This window comes from Sminthopsis crassicaudata, chromosome 5, assembly GCF_048593235.1.
Source record: "Sminthopsis crassicaudata isolate SCR6 chromosome 5, ASM4859323v1, whole genome shotgun sequence".
Lineage (NCBI taxonomy): Eukaryota > Metazoa > Chordata > Mammalia > Dasyuromorphia > Dasyuridae > Sminthopsis > Sminthopsis crassicaudata.
Window position 1 is genome coordinate 192,414,589 of NC_133621.1, and position 20,524 is coordinate 192,435,112.

The window sequence follows — 20,524 nt, forward strand, 5'->3', positions numbered from 1 at the left end:
CAAGAGAAAACATCTTCTTAGGATTCTAAAACTTTTTCTTATGTATAGATCATTGAAATCAAAAAGGGAGGTGCTCTGATTCAGTCAAATATCACTATTTCATTGCAGGAGAGAAATGGTTCAATGGAGAGAGCCATCACTTAATATAGTGCCTACCACATGTTAGGTACTTAATAAATGATTGTTGACTTGACTAGAGCCACACTTGCTGGGAAGGAAAAGAAATTTAAGAGCAAAGGTCATGGGAGCCTTATGTAAAAACAATACCATCTCAGTGCAGCCAAGAACTCAAGCTATATTTTATTACAAATATGGAATGGACAGTCATGCATGTACAGTATATTTGAGGGGGCAAACAAGGCACTACTATGTCAGAAACTGAATACCACTAGATCATAATAAGGACTAATGGGGCACTGTTCCTGGATTCTTTCTACTTGTACTTATACGCCCTCATATGACAGTGACTATGACAATGGATGATATACTGCCCTACCTGGCAAGTCACTTAGCCCTGTTTGCCTCAGTTTTCTCATCTGTAAAAAAGTCTGAGGAAAGAAATGAAAACTACTGCAGTAACCTTGCCAAGAAATGGGTTCATGAAAAGAAAGATGTGACGTAAAACAACTGAACAACAACAATCATAAGTTTTAAACTCCATAACTAAGCAACTAATCAGCAAGTTTATATTAAATACCTACTATGAGTCAGGTTGTGTCTAAAACAAGTGCCAGCATTGACTGAGACCAACTCTAGCCTCTTCAAAATACAAGCTGTCCCCGAAATTCTTGTTCCGTTTTAAGCTATTCAAGATTAAATAGTTCCTTTTATAGCAGTTTTTTTTCTCAGGAAAAGAATTAGAAACTGAGGGAATGATCACTAATTGGGGAATGGGTGAATAAATTGTAATATGTGATTATGAAGGGATATTATTGTTCTATAAGAAATAATGAGTGAGATGCTATCAGAAAAATCTGGAAAGTCCTCCCATGAACTCAAGCAAAGCGAAATGTACTGTAATAGCAAAGTAATAGCAAAGTTGTGGAATGATTAGTTGTGAATGACTGCTATTTGGGGGGAGATCTATATTTTCTTTTGCAATATGACTTTTATGGAAATGTTTTGCACAACTTCATATGGGCCTTCTCAATGGTGGGGAGAGGAGAAAAGGAGGATCTGGAATTCCAAATTTTAAAAACAAATGTAAAGAAAAATTGTTTTACATGTAACTGGGAAAAAAACAGAGTAAATAACTCACTAAGTTATTCAACCTTAAAACTACATGAAGACTTTTGAAACACTCTGTATTAGCAGAGCATTGTGGAAAACAAATAGAATCTCAATTTTTAAACATTTTGACAATCCATGTACCTTGGGCAGAAGTTGTAGGAATATGGATCTATATGAGGAAAGAGATCATCATAGTAGCACTGATTCTTCTACCTCAACAGTGACTTCAGAAAAATTTGACTTTGAAAAGTCTCCAGAACCTAAGGAATGAAAAGGTCATTGGGGGAGGGAGGGGAAGAAATTGAGCACAAAGGCCAGTTGCATTCTCAATGTATGAATGTAATGAAGAGTCTGCCTAAGAAAAATGTATAGAATTGAATTTAAGGACTACTTATTTTTTAAAAAAGCAATTTCAAAAGATAATCTTAAGAACCACACAATCCAACCCACCAAAAAAAAAAAATAAGTTTGTCAATAGCACAGTTAGAGAACAGTTCTCTCCACTGATGGATTTCCCACACTGGAAGGACTCTCCAGCTCTTCAGTCCCTTCCTCTGATTATCTGGTTCTTACCAGAATCGTCATTTTAAGGAAAATTCCCAATACAAACATATCTTCATTCTCCAGATTCCATTCCTGACTCTCTGGATTTTCTTTAACATATCTGGGTTCCTTCCTTTCCACCTCTTCTTTCCCATACTCCCTTTAAGTGTGATTTCTCTCCACCATTGCAATAATCCAGGGGAAAATAGTGACGGTGGTTGTGAACAAAGAGGAGAGAATCTATATGAGTTGTTCTGAAGGTAGAAACATGATTTAACAGTGGATTGGAAAAAGAAAGACTCAGTCAGCTGTACTCCTTAGAGTTCTTCTCATCCATTGCATAAGACTGCCACAACTAGAGCACTGTTTGGAAACTGACTCAAACAAAGAAAAAATTGGGTCTTGGTATCTCCTGGGAGAAATCAGGCAAATCTGTCCCAAACCAAAGGGGAACCTTTGACCAGATAAAGAAAAAGAGTTGGACATACTTTTACTATTTAGCACTAAAGTTGTTGAGATATCTAGGAAAACAAGGACACTGTCCCACAAAGCCTAATTATGTATAAACTCAGGATTAGGAATGCTGACCAGAACATGCGGATAATCTGGTCTGTTTATAAGCTCAGAGGGTCATGGTAGAAATGTTAAGTCTATTAGAAAAATGACAAGGCTTTCCTATAATGCTTTAGAACAATTAGGCAGCTCTGTATATAGAGTACAGAGCCTCAAGTCAGGAAGATTCAGCATTCTGAGTTCAAATTAAGCTTTAGATATTTATTAGCTGTGTGATTCTGGGCAAGTCACTTTACCCTGTTTACCCTTTACCTCAGTTCTTTATCTGTAAAATGAACTGGGGAAGGCAAATCAGTTTAGTCTGTCTACCAAGAAAATGCCACAAATGGGGTCACTGAGTGACTGAAATGACTATTACTTTAGTGCTTTAAGAAAAGTGGGAGAAACGGATAGTCAAATGATGCCCACTGTGTCAGTGCATTAGCAGAGTGTTCTGTGTATAGTTGAAACCCATGCTGTAAATTCCTTGCAAGCTTATTGTTTAATATAATTCTATCAGTGCTACATATGTTGCTATGCAATGTTACACATATACTATTGCTATGGATGCTTACCATATGTTTTTGCATGAAATCAATGTACTTGGTCACTAACTGTAACTGTGATATTATATATTTTATATTACATTGACATATGTGATCTTAGTTTAATCTATAAACTCCTTAATTAAGATCACACGCACATATACATATGTATACATATGTGTGTATCTGTATCATCTCTAGGATGAAGAAAGGGAGGGAAGGACAAAAGGAAAAAAAAGAAATTTACATGATAACTTTATTATATATTTGAAGGGAATAGCAAGTTGTACATAAAAATTTGCAGTTTCATGTGCAATCAACTTTATTATATTTTGTTATGAAAATGCTTGTTTTATTCCATAAATTAAAAATAAATTTTTACAAAAGAAAAAAGACTTAATCAGTCTAGAGGCATTCTGTTTGCCTTTTGCTAGTAAAGTGTTATGGCTTTGACTAAAGCTCATTTGCTATGCTCTTAGTAGGGGGAGATTCAAGCCACTATATCATAAGTGAGAGTAGAGATGGCTATCAAGTAACTTAAAAGAAAAGAAACCTAGAAACTGGGAGCAGAGAGAATGTCTTACAGAGATTATTATACCTAGAAGTCAACATTAGATCAATGGATAGCAGAAAAGCATTCCCCAGGTGGTACTACATGTTCATAGATCTTTGCAAAACTATCAGGGACTAGCAGAAAAATACACCTAGTAGAGATTCAATCCAGGAGGAGCAATCAAGGAACAAGAGCAATGAGAAAAACTGGATGACTTCAACAGAAGACACTTGTGATCCTAAAGCTCTGGAGGTGATTTGGTCCTCCACATGCAGTTCTTAGCAACATATTCTCCAAGTGTGTGCCCCTCTTGTGCCCATGTCCCACCACCATACCAGTGAGTATCTTTGTGGGAGAGTATTCTCTAGATTTATGGGAAGGAATGTTCTATTTTGATTTTTATGACTACATTATTTCACTAAATGTCTTTGTTTTGAACCAATTGTGTCTTCTGACTGACTAGAGAAAGAAGTAAACATATTGAAAGAGGCTCAAAAGTTAGAGTTTTTAGTGGCTACAGACCCACAGACTACCTTGAACCCAGAATAGCTATCCTAGGGACTCCATGTGAGACAGAGGTGTTTCAAGTGCTATGCCTGGTTCTCATATCCCAGAAGATTGTTAATTGGAGGTGTCCTCCACATGTTGTTGGGGAACATCCTTCTCCCCATGGGGTAGTTGCTTCTCTTCAGGTACTGGAGCCAGATCAGGAGCTTTCTGCCCACATCTGGACACTGTGAAGCGGCTCATATGCAGAGCTTCCTCATAGCCTGGCGGCGTCTCCAGGGTTGAAGACAAAGAAGGTATCTGCACAGGGTTGTGAGAGTGAGCTACTGCAAAAATCCTACGGGCTGCTGGGCCAAAGACTGATTGAAGAGCTGTCAGAGAAAAAGAAAGAGAGAGCTAGAGCATGGGAACCATGCTTGAAAAACAGATCTTGACCTCAGTATATTAGGTTATCTTTTTTTCTGCAAATATGCAAAGTATGACCACCAACCCTCATGCCCTTATACCCTTTCCCATAATCCCTAGATTTCTGATCAAGAGGCATCTTCCTTCCCTCTTTGAAAATCCAATTATTCTGATACCCTGGATTTATCCTTCTCGGCTTTTCTGGTCCCACTGCCCTTTGACCAACTAACTCCTCCTTCCTGATATACTTAGAAATCTTTTGATGAACTCATTTACACAGTTCTTTGCCCATCTTTTTTTTTTTCCTACCTGACATCTTTTTATGCCTTTCATACTGTTCTGCTTCAGTATAAAAACTTAGTTTCTACAGCTTTCACTAGGGATAAAAAAAAAAAAAAAAAAAAAAAAAAAAAACTATACAAAAATTTTTAGTCCTGTAGTATTGATTCCACTGCTGATCACTGAATTTTGGGAAAGATAGTCATAAAATTGAGGAAGGAATGAGTGAATGGATGAAAAGGTTCTCATTAAGTATTTATTACATACAAAGCACTGTGATAAGCATAGGAGACATAAGAAAAATAAGACAACTCCTGCTTTCAAGGAGTTAACATTCTCATGGGTGAGATGTTTACAGGAGGTTTCAGTTGCAAATAATATGGAGAGGCCTGGTGTCCTCAGGATGCAGAAACATAGGAGATGGAAATGTATTTTTATTGATAGAACTATATTTGTTTCTGTTGCTGAAGCTTTAAACAGAACTCTGACCTAACAAAAAGGCATTATAAGGATAAAAGTATTTTAGAAAGAATAGACTAAAATACAGAATTCTTCAGTAAAGAGAAATAAACCTTTTTCAAATTTTATTAAAAAGGGATATCATTAAAATCTATAAAACTGTGAAGAGGTTTGGGTTATAAGAATATGGACATATTCATCGAATATTTTGAAAGATATAGATTTTTGGAAAAAGAAAAGGTATATTTTATACAGTGGATAATAATAGTAATGATGATGCTAGCTAGCATTAACCTTTTCAGGTTTTGTAAAGCACTTTAAAAATATAGAATTCTTCAGTCAAGAAAAATAAACTTTTTCAACTTTTATTAGAAGAAGGTATCATTAAAATCTATAAAACTTTGAAGGGTTTGGATAATAGAAATATGGACTTATTCACCAAAGATGAGAACAAAGAAAGTAGGGGAGTATACTCCTCATATTTTGAAAGATAGATTTTAGGGAAAAAGAAAAAGTGTATTTTATGCAATAGACAATAATAATGATGATGATGCTAACTGGAATTTCTATAGCACTTTCAGGTTTTGTAAAGCACTTTAAAAATATTACATGATTTTATCTCCTCAACAGCCTTAGGAAGTAGATACTGTTATTATCCCCATTTTTCTGATGAGGCAACTAAGACAAATTCAAATTAAATGACTTGCCTAGCGGCATACTTACTAAGTTTCTGAGGCAGAATTTGAACTCAGATTTTATTGATTTCAGGGAGAGCATAATAATCCACTAGCTATAGTAAAATTTTAAAATGTAGCACTCCTTAGAGGTGGTACAGATTGAAAACACATGTAGGTTTCATGAAGACAAAAGAATGCTTGCATGATAGATCTCTAATTATACCTTCAGTAGAAGTTAGGAACATTTTAAAGTAGGGTCATCATTAACATTTTGAAATTTTTATGAAGGATAATCAAATGTTTCCACAAAATATCTTTTGGTGATAGCAATAGATAATAATAGAATGTCGGGATGAGTAGATGTAATTGAGGAACATATTTTAAAAGATATATTCTTTTAAGAATCTTCTGTGATCCCTTTGCCATATCAAGGACATTTTCTTCATAGATTACCATTACCATACTAAAAAAAATCCTGATTCTCCTCTTATCTCTCTGCCCCCAATGATAGATTCTTTAGGTTTCTTAATATGGGAAGAAAATCCTCTCTTTTGGATATCTGCCTCTTACTTTCCCTACAAATAATCTACAAATAAATCAGAATTAAATAATTCTGTGTTCTTGAGAAAGCATATCTGCTCAGAACATCCCTGAAGTCTACAGTTTAGCCTACCATTTTTCAAGTGTTTTCCTTTCTTGGTTCCCCCTGCATGACTCTGTGAATGTACTCACAAGTAATGGTGCTTTGAAGGGTGCTGTCATGGTCAAAAGCAATGACCGTCACTTCATATGGTGGGGGTCCCACCTCTTCTCCTGTCTGCTGTCGACTGAGGCAACAGCGGAGACAGACTGAGGTCAGTCCACATAAAAGGAATAGCCCACCAATCACCACCAGCAGCCTATGAAGGGCAGGATACAAGGGAAAATTATGTGAGTGGTCATACCTCTAAATCCAAATTTATATATCAATATGTATACATTTGTTCCTTGTTTCCATGTTTTTCAGAAGGACCTAAAAAATATATTCTACCCCAAATTGCTTTGATTTCAGCTTCCTAATGCTTTCATTCTTTATGAGACAGAGAGCAAAATCACATCACCATACTGATGTTAAAATTATTAAAATAACTGAGAGTGGTTTATAGGGGGTATGTTTGTTGTTATTCAGTCCATTTAATCATGTCTGACTCTTTGTGAGTTTTCTTGGCAAAGATCCTGGAGTGGTGTGACATTTCCTTCTCCATCTCATTTTACAGATAAGGAAACTAAGTCAAACTGGTTTAATAGCTACTAAGTGTATGAAGTTAGATTTGAACTAAAAAAAAATAAGTCTTCCTGGCTCTAGGCTTGGAACACAATCCACTGTACCACCTAGCACCCTGGGACAATGTTGTAGCACACTAAAATAAAACCTTTCTCTTCCCTGGAAATGGGTGACGTCTCTCCAATACATAGTTACCTGGCTCAGCTGTCTGTAGTAAGGATTTCTGACCTGCTCTTTTGTTAATTGAGAATGGATCGGTTATGGATCTACAATTCCAATAATTTAGTTAATATGACTATAGATGTGGCCACTAATCTCTTAGGAGCTGGATTAAAATGACTGTTTCCACAATCATTTCTATGCACAGAAAAAGAATAGCATTTAGGAAAAGTGTAAAGGGCTAGAACTGAGCAAATGCACTTGGATAATGAAGCACATGAGACTAATTGCCAATTGGACAGTTCCCTATTAACTTGTTTGAAGGTTGACCCTCCCCAGCTGTTCTGTGCTGACTTGATTGGTGGGACAAAGAGAGAGAAGTGATGTGTGTGGGAGGAGTAGGAGGAGGAAGAGGAAATTGAGACACTGACACTGGGTCAGTCTCTTGAGGCATTTGAGGGAGGAAGGTGTGTGTGAGATTGCTAGACCTAACCCCCTAACCTTGACCGTAAAAGATCAAGAATAAAGACTCCGGCTGATTTCTGGGAAGACAGAGTTCCAGCAGAAAAGGTCCATTAGGTCTCTAACATATTGAGCATGAAATTTGTTGTAGCAGGACATAGCAAACAAATAAATCCATTGCCTGGGGAAAATAGGGAGCAAGAATAGATAATGGATTTGCACTTGACAAGAAGGAAAAAAAAATATGAGAAAAAATTATGACATATGAATGTAATAGAATATTATTGTGATATAAAAATGATGAAAAATATTTGCAAAGAATCTTGGGAAGTAGGAATAGAGGCAGAGTGAAGTGAGCACAAAAAGAACAGTTTATACACTGAGGACAATATTGAAAAATAAAACAACTTTGAAAGACTTAAATATTCTGATCAAAGCAATGACCAACTACATTTCCATCTATGGTGAAACATGCTATCACCTCTCTTTCAGAGAGTTTATGGACTCAGGATGTGAAAAGAGGCCTTCATTTTTGGACATGGCCTCTGTGTGAATTTGTCATACATCTTTTTTTTTTATTTATTTATTTATTTTTTTTGGTTGTTGTTGTTGTTGTTAAAAGGTTCTCTTCTTTCCCCTCTGTTCTTTAATGTAAGGGGGTGGAGGGATGATAAGCAATAGTGATGCCATTGAAAAAGATACATGAAACATTTTTAAAAAAAATATTTTAAAGAGAATAGAAAGAAGTTCAGAATGTAACAAAGAAAGCAGGATTATTTTGAAAGGAATATGTGGAATTTATTATAGATTTCATGAACTGGTGTATACATGTGGTGTATACACAAAATACCTGGCATAGTACTGCTCAAGTAGAATTATGGATCTACAATTCCAATAACTTATGTTAATATAACTACAAATTTGACCACTAATTTCTTAGGAGCTGGATTGAAATGATTGAGGAAACTTTCCAGGAGAATTGTTATGACATGAAATTTGGTGCCTGGGGAGCATATATAGACATTTTTCAGTGAACCCTGTAGTCTGTTATGATTGGCTGAGTATCTAGAACTGATATGTATCTTCAAAAGGGACTGAAGCAATCTCCACCTAGTCTCTTGGGCCATTTTTTCCTACGCTATGTTCTCCGTGTTTCTTTTACAAATCCTCTGCTGATGGCTTCCACTGAAAGAAATGCTGGGAGGAGAGAGACCTTAGGCCTTCCCTATTGAAGCCACCCTGTGATTCTATGAAAATGGACCTGGATTTTTTGCCTGTAAATATTCATTTGTTCTTTCATTTTAGGAGAGAGGAAAGGAGCATCCTGGTGTCTTACTGTCAGTTTTGTAGCCAATTCAAGCAATGATGCCCTGGAGAAGCAAGGAGTGTCTTTAGAAGTGACTTCCATGACCCCACTTAGCATAGCTGCAGTAAGGATTCATCCAGAGTCATGTCACAGCTAAACATGAACCAAACAGGCTCAATGTTATGTGGGAATTGTGTTGCGTGAGTCCACTCTCTGCAGAAGATTGAGGTAGCATAAGGGAAAGTGTGTCTTGCGGTGTTGGATCAAAATGACTGAACTTTTGTTATTGTTTTATCTTCAAAGTAAGATTTTCTTTCCTTATTCCTGGCCTAGCACTCTTATCAAAACTGGGTTACCAGCTTCCCTTTTGGGATAATGGGTATTGGAAAAAGAAGGCAGTAAAGGAACATTTCCCATTGGGAACCATTTGGGATTCCATGATAAAAATATTAATGTTAGTGATTTTTTCCTCTAAAATATTATATATAATATAGAATATTCATTTATAATATAAAATATTAATAAAATAAAAATATATAATGATATTTATCATAAGTACACTGAGGACTGATTGGCTATAGGAGTTAGCCCATGGAGTATGATCAGTTATCATTCTTGATTCTGGTTGACCTTCTGGGAGCTTTGATATCTGCCACAAGAAAAGGCCTTTTTTTTTGAGCTTATCTCTTTATCATATTGCTGAATTTTCTATCTTCACAACATCTCTTATACATATCCCTTTTCTTGTTCTTTTTTTCTTATTTTGAATTGTCTTTTTTTTTTTTTTAAGGCAATTAGGGTTAAGTGACTCATCCAGGGTCACACAGGCAATAAGAGTTAATGTCTGAGTCTGGATTTGAATTCTGGTTCTCCTGATTCCAGGGCCAGTGCTCTATTCACTGTGCCATCTAGCTATCCCTGCATTTCCTTTTCTCTACCCACACACTTTGACCTTGTTTCAGGCCATCTTCTCCTTATGCCTTGAATATTCAATAATCTTCTGTTTGATCTTGTCTTATCTCCTCCCCATTCTAATCCATCCCTTTACTCATGGCTAGAGTGATTTTATTGAAGTTTAAGTTTATGTTACTTCTTCAACAACAAATGTTACTACTTCAATCAAGAATTAAAATGGCTTTCTACTATCTCCAGGACAAAATGTAAAAGTATCAGTTTGGCTGTTAAAGCCCTTCAAAACCTTATCCCTTCATACCTTTCTAGTCTTCTTACATCTTACTGATCTTCAGAGAGTTTGTGGGATTTCCAGTTGTGATGTAGTGATATTGACCTTTTTGCTATTCCTTGAATATGTAATGCTATCTCCAGATTTCATGCCTTTTCACTGAATATCATCTGTGCTTGGAATGCTCAACATATCACCTCTGATACCCAATTACCCTGGTTTCCTTCAGAACTCATCAAGAACCCCACCTTTTGCTGAAACTCTTTCCTGTTCTATGTCTTCCTTTTGAAATTTCTATCAATTTACACTATATACAGCCTTACATTTGTAGTTTTTTGTGAATTTTTTTCTATTAGCATTTTTGTTCCTTTAGGGTAGGGATGATATTTTTAATAATAGTAGCATGTTTTAAGGTTTATAAAGTGATTTGCAAATATTATCTCATCTTAATTTCATAATTATCCTGGAAGGTAGGTACTATTATTTTTCTCTTTTTACAGATGAGGAAACTGAGGCAAACTGAGGTAAGATGATTTGCTCAGGATCACAGTTAGTATCTGAGACTGAATTTGAATGCAAATCTTGCTGACTCCAAGCCTAGCCCTTTCCAAATTGTGTCACCTATCTCCCTACCATGTTTTTTGCCTTCTTTTTTATTTCCTTGGCACAAAGTGAATACTTAATAATGGCTGTTGACAGACATACTGCAACTCTGGACAAAACTTTCTCAGTTCCTTTAGTGGATTTTTACTTGGAATGATCTTTTAAGTCCCTAAGTCATCTTGGTAATTCTCTTCTGGATATTTTTCAGTTAATGTCCTTCATAAATTAGGTTTATAACATTCCATATTTGGTCCAATCAAAGCAAAACACACCAAAACTACTGCTTTCTCATTCCTAGACACAGTAATGAAACCCAAGATTGCCCTAGCTTTTTTAGGCATCATATATCTCATTATTGTCTCATAAGGAACTTGTAACCTCCATCTCTTCTGAAGATAATGTCTTTTTAGTCCTACTGTCCTGCTCATTTTATACTTATTAAAATTGATTTTTGAAATCATGTGCTAAGATTTTTACAGTTATTTCTATTAATCTCTTGTCTATTAAATTTATAAGAAAGAGAGGTAGTGTAGCTTAGTGGCTGATATTTCACAAACTTAGTCTTGGGCTGTGGGCCATTTTTAACAATGACTTTGGTAGACATTCTTATCAAAATTGCAAATAGCACAAAGCTTAGGGAGAAAACAGAGCTTAGATTACAAAGTCAAAATTTAAAAAAATCTCGATAAGATACAACATTGGACTAAACCCAATAAAATTAAATTTGATAAGACTAAATAGAAAGTTTTAAAATAAAATTTATAAAGTTGGATTCAGAAAATTAACTTTACATGTGAGGTAAATTAACTTTCCCTCCTAATTTTGTGGTCTTTTATGAATTTTATAAGCATGCTACACATATCTTTATTCAGGTCATCGATGAAAAACTTTTAATAGCACAAGATGCAGGACAGATTTGTGACGTGCACCTAACATTATCCTTCCAAGTCCATATCAAATCATTAATGACAACTTTAGGTGTCACATCATTCTATTAATTCCTAATCTACTAAAAGTACTATAGTCTATCATTGTCTATTTTTGTACTTGCATACCAAGAATGTTTTTTATATTTCAAAATAGTTTTATTGCATTTAAAAATGGAAAACCTATTCTTAGTTCACAGGCTTTACAAAAACAGGTGGCAGGTTGGATTTGGTCCTCAGACCACAGCTTGCTGATACCATTTGATCTTTTTACATCGAAAGCTTTGTCAGGTATAGTCACATAAGTTATATTCAAGAAAGGAAATTTTATTTAAATGAGAAGTCACAATGGTAATCTAAAGAGTCTATTTAATGTCATTCTGTTAGGCCTCTGCATTTAGATCTATATGGTATAGTAGAAATAATATTTCAAATATTATTGACATAGGATTTGAAGTTAGGAGACCTAATTCAAATCCTAGCTTCAACTCTTATCTGTGTGGGTCTGAATATATCTATATCTATATACTTAACCTTTTTGAGTTTCATTTACCTTACCTATAAAATGAGGATTTAAATTACCTTCCTTACCAGTATATGAGAAACATGTTTTATACTGTGCCCAATCTCTATAAAGATGCATTATTTCCATTAGAAACTTATAATGGCATTAGAAATTTATAAAATATCCCTAAGACCAATAAATGTTGATAAGGGTAGCTTGCTGGAGAATTTTCTTTGGCAACTTACCAGATGTACCAGAGATGGACCCAGTCGGTGGTCAGACAACTGGTGATGAAGCAGAAAGATCAGGTCACATAGTGAAAATAGTGAAAAAATTATTATATAGTTATGTATTTGTTATATAGTTATTATATAGGGAAAGCTTATTATAAAGTTGGTATCAAGGAGAAATGATATAATTCATGTAATTAATGTCCTCTATTAAAGAAAACCTTTAATTTGATTTAATCTGCAGCCACACTTTATAATGTGGTTCTGACACCATTTCCTTCTTCATTCTTGATTTATATGACCAGATAGTCCTCCTCCCTGCTAAGGCTAACTCCTCTACATGCAATTTTGGGGTAGGAGTGGCAAGGCAGTCAAGATTAAATGACATGCCCAAGATGACATATCTAATAAGTATCTGCCCTTCTAGATGTACTCTTGAGTCCATTTACTCTTTTTTTTTTTTCCCCCAGATTTTCCCCTCTCTATCATTCCCACTATTTTCTTAATCTTAAATCTGTCGGTTACTTTCTTATTGCTCACAAACATGTTCAACTCTCTTCTATCCTTAAAAAAATCCCTCACTAAATCTAACTTTTATTTTTCCTCTTATATATTTCTTCCATTTTCTGATTAAACTTGAGAAAGTCTTCTATACTCAATGCTTCTATTTTGTTTTCTCTAATTCCCTTGACTTTGTAGTTTGGCATTTTATTTCATTCAATTAAAACTACTTTCTTCAAGATTCTTAGTGATCTCAATGATCAAATCTAATTTTTCTCAGTCCTTATCCTTCTTGGCCTCTCTGAAGCCACGGAAAATTCTTAATTACTCTCTGCTTATATCTTCGTGATACTGCTTCCTTCTCAGAGGAGTCTGATCCCTTTTTCTTAGTCTTTTTTTTGCTAGATTTTTAGCCAGGTCATGTGAGCTACCCGTGGATTTCCTTTGAGGCTCTGTATTGAACCTTCTTGTCTTTTCCCTCTATACTACTTCACTTAATCTCATCAGTACCCAGAGATCCAGTTATCTCTCTCTGCAGATAATTGTCACACCTTGAACTAGATAGCCCATAGATAAACTAAATTTAAGTCCAAAATTGAACTCCTCCACCTTTCCACTAAAGCTTCTCTTCTTCCTAATTTTCCTATTATTGTTGAGGGTACCATAGTCACCCCAGTTCACTAGGTGTTATCCTAAATTTGTTCCTCTTTCATCATCTCTTCTCTATTGCCAATGTCTGTTGAGTCTACACCAATAATATTCTTTCTATGGACCCCCTTTTATCCTCTGACACTGGCCCAGTAAGGTCTTTATCACTTTGTGATTGTGTGGGTGACATGTTGCACCCCATTAAAGAAGTAGGAAAAAGAACACTTCCCGAATGATTGTTGTTTTAACTATTTGTTAATCAACCAGATTGATGTTTTAACTATTTCTGTTTTCAGTGGGACCTGTAGCTATTTTACTCTTAAAAAATACTGTTTCTAACAACTTCTATATTTCTATAGCCAACTTAACATTTTTAACATGGCTTAGAGCCAGAATTATGGTATATAAGCTTTTTTGCCCATGAACCTAATTGCCGATCAGTTACCCATGCTATTTGGCCTGACTGGTTTGGTGAAATAAAGCTTTGACTTAAAAAGAATCCTGTGTGAGTTGTCTCACTCCAGTTCCAAAACAACACTTTTCTGCACTGGATTATTCTAATGCAGTGCTGTCTGTTCCCCTTATCTTAAGGCTATCCCCATTCCAGTTCATCTTCTATGATCTGTCCACTCAACTATCAAAGTGATCTCCCTAAAGTATAGATCTGACTGTCAGTCCCTCCCTACGTAAATTCAATAGACTATATTATCTAAGTTCAAGCATAGAATCCTTTATTTGACTTTTAAAGAACTTTACAACCTGGTCCCTTCCCACGTTTCTGGTCTTACACTTCACTTCTTTTCACATAGTCCATGATCTCGTGACACTGATTTCTTTGTTCTTCCCCACTCATGATGTTCTATCCTCCAACTCCATGAATTTTCATGCACTGAACTAATGTTCCATGCCTGGAATTCTCTCTCTTTTCATTTCCTGCATCTCTTGACTTCTTTCAAGTCTCAATTAACATCCAACCTTCTACAAGAAGCCTTTCTCAATCCCTCTTTTCTTTATCTTAGTGATTTCACCCAGAAATGATCTCCAATTTATCCTGTGTATTTCTAGTTTGCACATAACTGTTTACATATTTCCTTTTCTTCCTCCATTAAACTCTGAACACCTTGAGAATAGGGACTTGTGCCCCTTTTTTTCTTTTGTATTTTCAATCATCAGTATTGTACTTGGTACATAATAAGTATTTATAAATGTTTGCTAACTTCTTGTTCCACTCAGCTAGCTCCCCAGTCTTCTCCAACTGGGCAAATCACTTAACTGTCTTTGTTTCAGTTTCCTCATCTATAAAATGATCTAGTGAAAGAAATGGCAAAGCACTCCAGTATCTTTACCAAAAAAAAAAAAAAAAATCCCAAATGGAATCACAAAAGAATTAAACATGACTTTGTTTCTCTCTGCCCCTTCCTTCCACCTCTTCTCTTATATCTCTTTCTCTTACATTCTCCTGTCTCTGTTTCTCCTTCTCTTCCTCCCTCTTCCTTCATCTCAATCTTTATTACTCTCTTCTTTTCTCTCCTTTCCTCTCCCTCATTTCCCCCCCTCTTTCCCTCTGTCTCACTCTTTTTCCCTCCCCATCCCTTTCTGTCCCTTTTTTTCCACCTCATTTCTCTTTCATTTTTTTCTTTATCCATTAAAATCCAACTCAAATATCACTTCCCACTTCCTCCCCATTATATTTTGTACCTGTTTAGCAGTCTTATGTTAATATTATGTATAGCACTTTATGTTTTCCTCAATTGTAAGCTTTGTGAAGACAGAGACATAATGCTTTATCTAAATTTTTTGGTTTCTTCTCACCAAAGCATAACATTGTGTTCTATAGACATGGCAGCTTATTAAATATTCATGGAATAGAAATTGTGCTAAGTTAAAGATAGAATGAGGGGATGTTGGTGTAAAGATAAAATGGGATTGAGTATCAAAGATATCTAGATAAAGAAAGAGTTGGATTAAAATCCCAATTCAGACATTTTATTGACTTGGGTCAAAAGGACTCAAGTTCTGGGGACGGAAGGAACCTTAGACTCATCTAGTTCAAATCCTCATTTTATAGAAGAAATTGGGCGCAAAGAGGTTCTCAAGGAAACCCATTTAAACTCAGCTCCTGTGACACCAGGAACAGCACTTTTTCTGACTGTACTGCTCTGACTTCCTTTATTAACCTCACTGTGCCTTGATTCCTTCATCTGTGAAGTGAGATTAATTCACAAGGTTGTTGCATGACTTAAATATCAACTTTAATTATTAATTTAAGAGAAAATAAGTGTCAAAAAAGACATGATTCTTATATTCGAGGTATTTATGATGTAGCTGGGAAAATAGAACTAACTATATTGTCATTTAGAAAAACAATTAAATGCTAAGCTGTGAGTATTAGCTAAAATGTAAGAGGAGTTCATAGAAGGAAGAGATCAGTATGGGCTGGAGAAGTCAGAGAAAACTTACAAAATTACATCAAGGAAGATAAGAGCATAATTATATTAAATAGATCACTATGAATGTATTTAAAGGCTATGAGATGAAGGACCTAGTACTGTATTTATATATCTTCTTAAGCATCTAGCAAACAGTTTTATGCTTCCATTGAACCATTACTATGCAGATCTTAGAGAGCTGCTTGACCCCATAAAGTAGTAAACTACCCAGGAACCTACAGTGTCAGAGATAGAATTTGAATTCAGACCTCTAACTTCAAGTATAACACCTTCACACTAAGTATTTGCTAAATGTTTGAGAAATAAATGAATACATTGGAAAATATAATAGGAGATGCTAGTAGTACTTAGGAAATTCTAGAGATAAATCTATTTGTAGCCAGGGATTATATCTAAATATAGCCCAATGTGGATGTTGGATAATTTACAAAAGCATATAAAAAGGAGTGTATCACAAGCTACTATGATTGCATTCTACATTAATTAAGATTAATTTTACTTTTATGGATAGGGAGTCTAGTTTTGAGAATAACATTGTGAGCAATGCTGGTTTGGAATCTTTAGGATAGTGATGATATACAACTTTGCTTCTGAAATTATCTGTTATGTCTGAAGGTTAGGGCTTCATTCTTGTTAAGTTCTTTTAGTAGTGTCTGAGATTTTGTGACTCCATTTGGGGTTTTCTTGGTAAAGATATTGGAGTGGTTTGTCTTTCCTTCTCCAGCTCTTTTATGGATAAGGAAACTGAGGCAAGCAAGGTCAGACCCTAGGGTCTGAGGCTGTATTTGAAGCAGAGTCAGGAAGACTCTATCCACTGTACCATCCACCTTCCTCAATTAGTACCTATCCTAAGAATAACAAAGACAGGGAAATCCCCTACATCTCCCAACTTCTTGTCCTCTGCTCCTGGCTCAACCTTTGTCCCTCCTTCCTTGGGAAATGGGTTTGGAGATTCAGATACTCACTGCTCAGAATTCACACAGTTCTCTTCACATGTCATCCAAGGAAGCTATAAAAAGTGAAAGGAACACATGATTGTAGCCTGCTCTGATATATAGTCCACTTATACCTGTTGTTTCCTTCCCCTTCTTCTGGGACCTGTTTCTTCCACTGATAAGAGAACAATTCGATCCAGTTGTGGGCCAGTCAGCTTCACTGTGTTCTAAAGTCAGAGGTTTAAATCAATCTGTTCATTCCCTTTTCAGAAATACGAGGACCAGGCAAAGGAGTGTGAATCAATTGGTGCAAAACTTCTCCCATTTTGGTCATGACAGTGGTGATGGTTAAGGAAAAGTATATCAAAGCCTGGTGACTGAGTGATATTCTTTTTTTTGTAGATTGTAACACTGATGTCTGAGGATCTGACAATCTGACATGAAGACCCAGGTGTGTTTTAGTGAGTCTCAAAAAAATCTCTCAGGCTGAAGTGTACCTTCAATTCAAGAGAATTTCTAAGAAACCTCAAATCCTCTCCTCCTTAACTCTCTTTTAAAGAACTCTCTGATCACCTGCAGACATTCAGCATTCAGACTAACAAGGGCACAGGCTAGAGCAATAAAGGTCACAAGGCAATAGAAACTTCCAAGAGCCTATTTCATCAAGAACCTTTCTCTCCAGGTCCTAAATAGTCCCATATGACAAGATTGTCTAGAATGCTAACACAGTAAAGTGGAAATCTGGACTTGCTTCTCTGCTGTTCAGCTTCTCCTGGTGCCTGCAAAAACACTTTTTCAACTCCACCATTAGGGCTTCCACTTCCTTCTGCCATGGCTCAGAGTTGCCTATGGCTCCAAGTTACTCTTAAACATTCTTTTCTTCACCTGCTTCCTTAAGGCTATATAGCTTCTGCTATCTCTCTAGTACTTCTTACTTCAATCCTCTGTCTTCAATAGGTAAACTTTTAACTTGTCCCATCACTTCTTGATCATCTCCTTTCCAATCCTTTCTCCCCTTTCCAAAACTTAAAGTGTTATCTTTCTTCTATTAGAATTTGACAATTGTTGAGGGCAAGACTGTCTTGCTCACATTAATATGTATCTTTGGTACTTAGTACAGTGCCCTGAATAAAGTGAACACATTAAATCTTTTTCAGTCTGTCTATCTATCTATCTATCTATCTATCTATCTATCTATCTATCTATCTATCTATCTATCTATCTCTGTTATTCATATGACTATACCAGTAACAAACAATTCTTCCTGGGCCACGTTTTATTTATACCCCTTTACTCTTGAATGGTCTGCTCCGCCCAGTTGTCACATCACCCTGTACATGTACCTTTCAGCCCAGAGTACCTGCTCACAACTCTCATTACTAGGACTTTTATATATTTATTTTTAAATTAAATTGGATCCTTTTATAGGATCAATAAAGATCAATTGTGCTTAATAGGTACAAAAACACATTAGTGACTAAGAGAAAAAAATGAGTAGAACACTAATGCCATTTCATAAATAGCAAGCAAAAAGGCTAGCACCCAACCCTCTAAAAATTCTGCTATGAATTAATATTTTCAGTCTTATTCTCCATCTTCCTCTCAATGACCTTTGTTACAACTCAAATTTTTCCTTATATATTAAACTGAAACCTTGGAGAGAAATGACCCAGTGAATTTTTTCGTATTCTCTCATTTCTAAAAAGCTAGTTTAATTCTAGGCTAACTTGCAACATATAACCAGGTGGAAGGCATTTGAGTAGTCCAAAGAATCTTTAAGGGATCAAATTTATGCTTAAAATTTAAAAATATATTTTATATTTTCTCTAATTACATGTTAAAATATTTTTTACACTTCATTTAAAAAAATTTGAGTTCCAAATTATCTACTATTTTTCTTCACTTCTCCCTTCATTGAGAAGGTAAACAATTGATCAAATCCATTCTCTAGTTTTTTATCTTGTAGATCTTGGATTGTCTATTTAATGTATGAATCAGAGTCATATTAAGGGTTTAAGAGAGGGGCAATTTCCCTGTATACCTGATCTTGATATATCACATAGTATATATGTGTCTATGCGGTAAGAAAACTTCATCCTTAATGTATCCCAGGGAAAAGAAAAATTTGAACATTCCTGTAGCTATTATAAGCTTTCCTGTGTCCCTCCGGAACCGAAGAAAATTGTAACTTCTATTTCTTACTATGTTTTTCATTATGCTCAGACATACATGTATGATACTCCTTTATAAAATCACCACGGTCCTACTGTTTTTCTTCTAAACAGGTCCTGTCTCTATGCCCCTTCTTTCCCACACTGAACCTCTTTCCCCAACAGAACCATGTGTATATGTGTGTGGAAGTGGAGGATCTTCCTCCTCACACTTTGACTCACCTGGGAGAGATACACCAGAATGGAGAAAGTCGTAATTGGGAGATGGTTGCCCATGGTGCTGAGCTTCTATTTCTTCCGATTCATGTAGTATCTACTTTCTGACTTCTTTCAAAATCCTGGGCCATCTCATACTCCTTGACCTAAGGACTATGAGGAAAGAGACACTCTACTTAAATGAACTAAATTTCCCCAGTTTCCTCTTTCAAAGTTTATTTTTTAAGCTTATTTTTACTCTCATATCTTCTCTCTCCTTTCTTTGATCTGATTATTACTCCTTTATTGCTCACATCTGCTTCTTGTCTCCTTTCTGTCTAGTTCTGTTTTCTTCTCACCTTCCTTTTATGAGAAAAGATTCAGGTTGGACCCATCTGTACTCTGTACCAGTTATCTTTGCTAAGTATTGGTTTTCTTGGCTGGGGAAGAACAAAAGATAGATTGCTAATAAACTATAAAATCTCAATTCTAGCCTTTTCCTAAGAAAGCAGTAATGTTCCTTTTGTTTCCCCACAACCTTCCAAAGAGACTGCTGAAAATTAAAGTGACAGGACTGACCTTTACCTTACTCCCCCATGTGACCACTCTCCTCCCATTCCCCTCTTTAATGGCATTGTTTCCCTTTGCTGCAGCTGAAGTCAGAAACTTTCTGGTTATGGACCATTTACCCTCAACTTCAAGAATATCTGAAGAGATTGTCAAATGGTCTGGAAAACCATCTCAAGCTAGGGCAGACCAGGTGAAGATTAAGATCAGGAATCCCTGCTGTAGCACTCTACACTTCACTGAGAATCTCCAGCCCTACTTAGAACAGATCAGTTAATCAGCTGGTCTATGAATTAGTGTTTGAGATTCTACTGCTAGGACTGAGCCTTGTATTAGATCCTTTATGAGGGACTCATTCATTCAACAAGTACTTATTAAACATTTATTTCTATTAAGTTTTCATCAGTTTACTCCCTGGTGTCTCCATATTCTATATCTCACTGAATCTTCCTCTCTCCTTGTAGGCACATTGGTTTTTTATTTATGAATCCCTAGGACTAAGGCTCAATGATGGGCATAAAGGAAATCATCAATGATCTTTTTCCATTTTTTTTAATTAAAGTTTTTTATTTTTGAAATATATACATGGGTAATTTTTGACATTCACCTCTATAAAATCCTGTGTTCTGATTTTTTCCCTCCCTTCCCCATCCCTTCCCCTAGCAAATG

General features: G+C 35.7%; 1 protein-coding gene across 2 annotated transcripts; it reads right to left on the bottom strand.

The window, feature by feature from the left end:
• Positions 1–3,112: 3,112 nt before the first annotated feature.
• TMEM52B (transmembrane protein 52B) lies at positions 3,113–19,993 on the bottom strand. Of its 2 annotated transcripts, none has more exons than XM_074269197.1 (6): positions 19,868–19,993; positions 19,316–19,462; positions 16,953–16,996; positions 12,404–12,442; positions 6,483–6,649; positions 3,113–4,301 (listed from the first exon to the last, which is right to left on the bottom strand). In XM_074269197.1, the coding sequence occupies exons 2-6, from the start codon at positions 19,367–19,369 to the stop codon at positions 4,045–4,047; spliced, it is 561 nt and encodes a 186-aa protein (XP_074125298.1). In that variant the 5' UTR covers positions 19,370–19,462; positions 19,868–19,993; the 3' UTR covers positions 3,113–4,044. The 2 variants fall into 2 exon arrangements, with proteins under 2 accessions (XP_074125298.1, XP_074125299.1); XM_074269198.1 differs by lacking the exon at positions 19,868–19,993 and adding an exon at positions 19,648–19,843.
• Between the last annotated feature and the right edge of the window lie 531 nt (positions 19,994–20,524).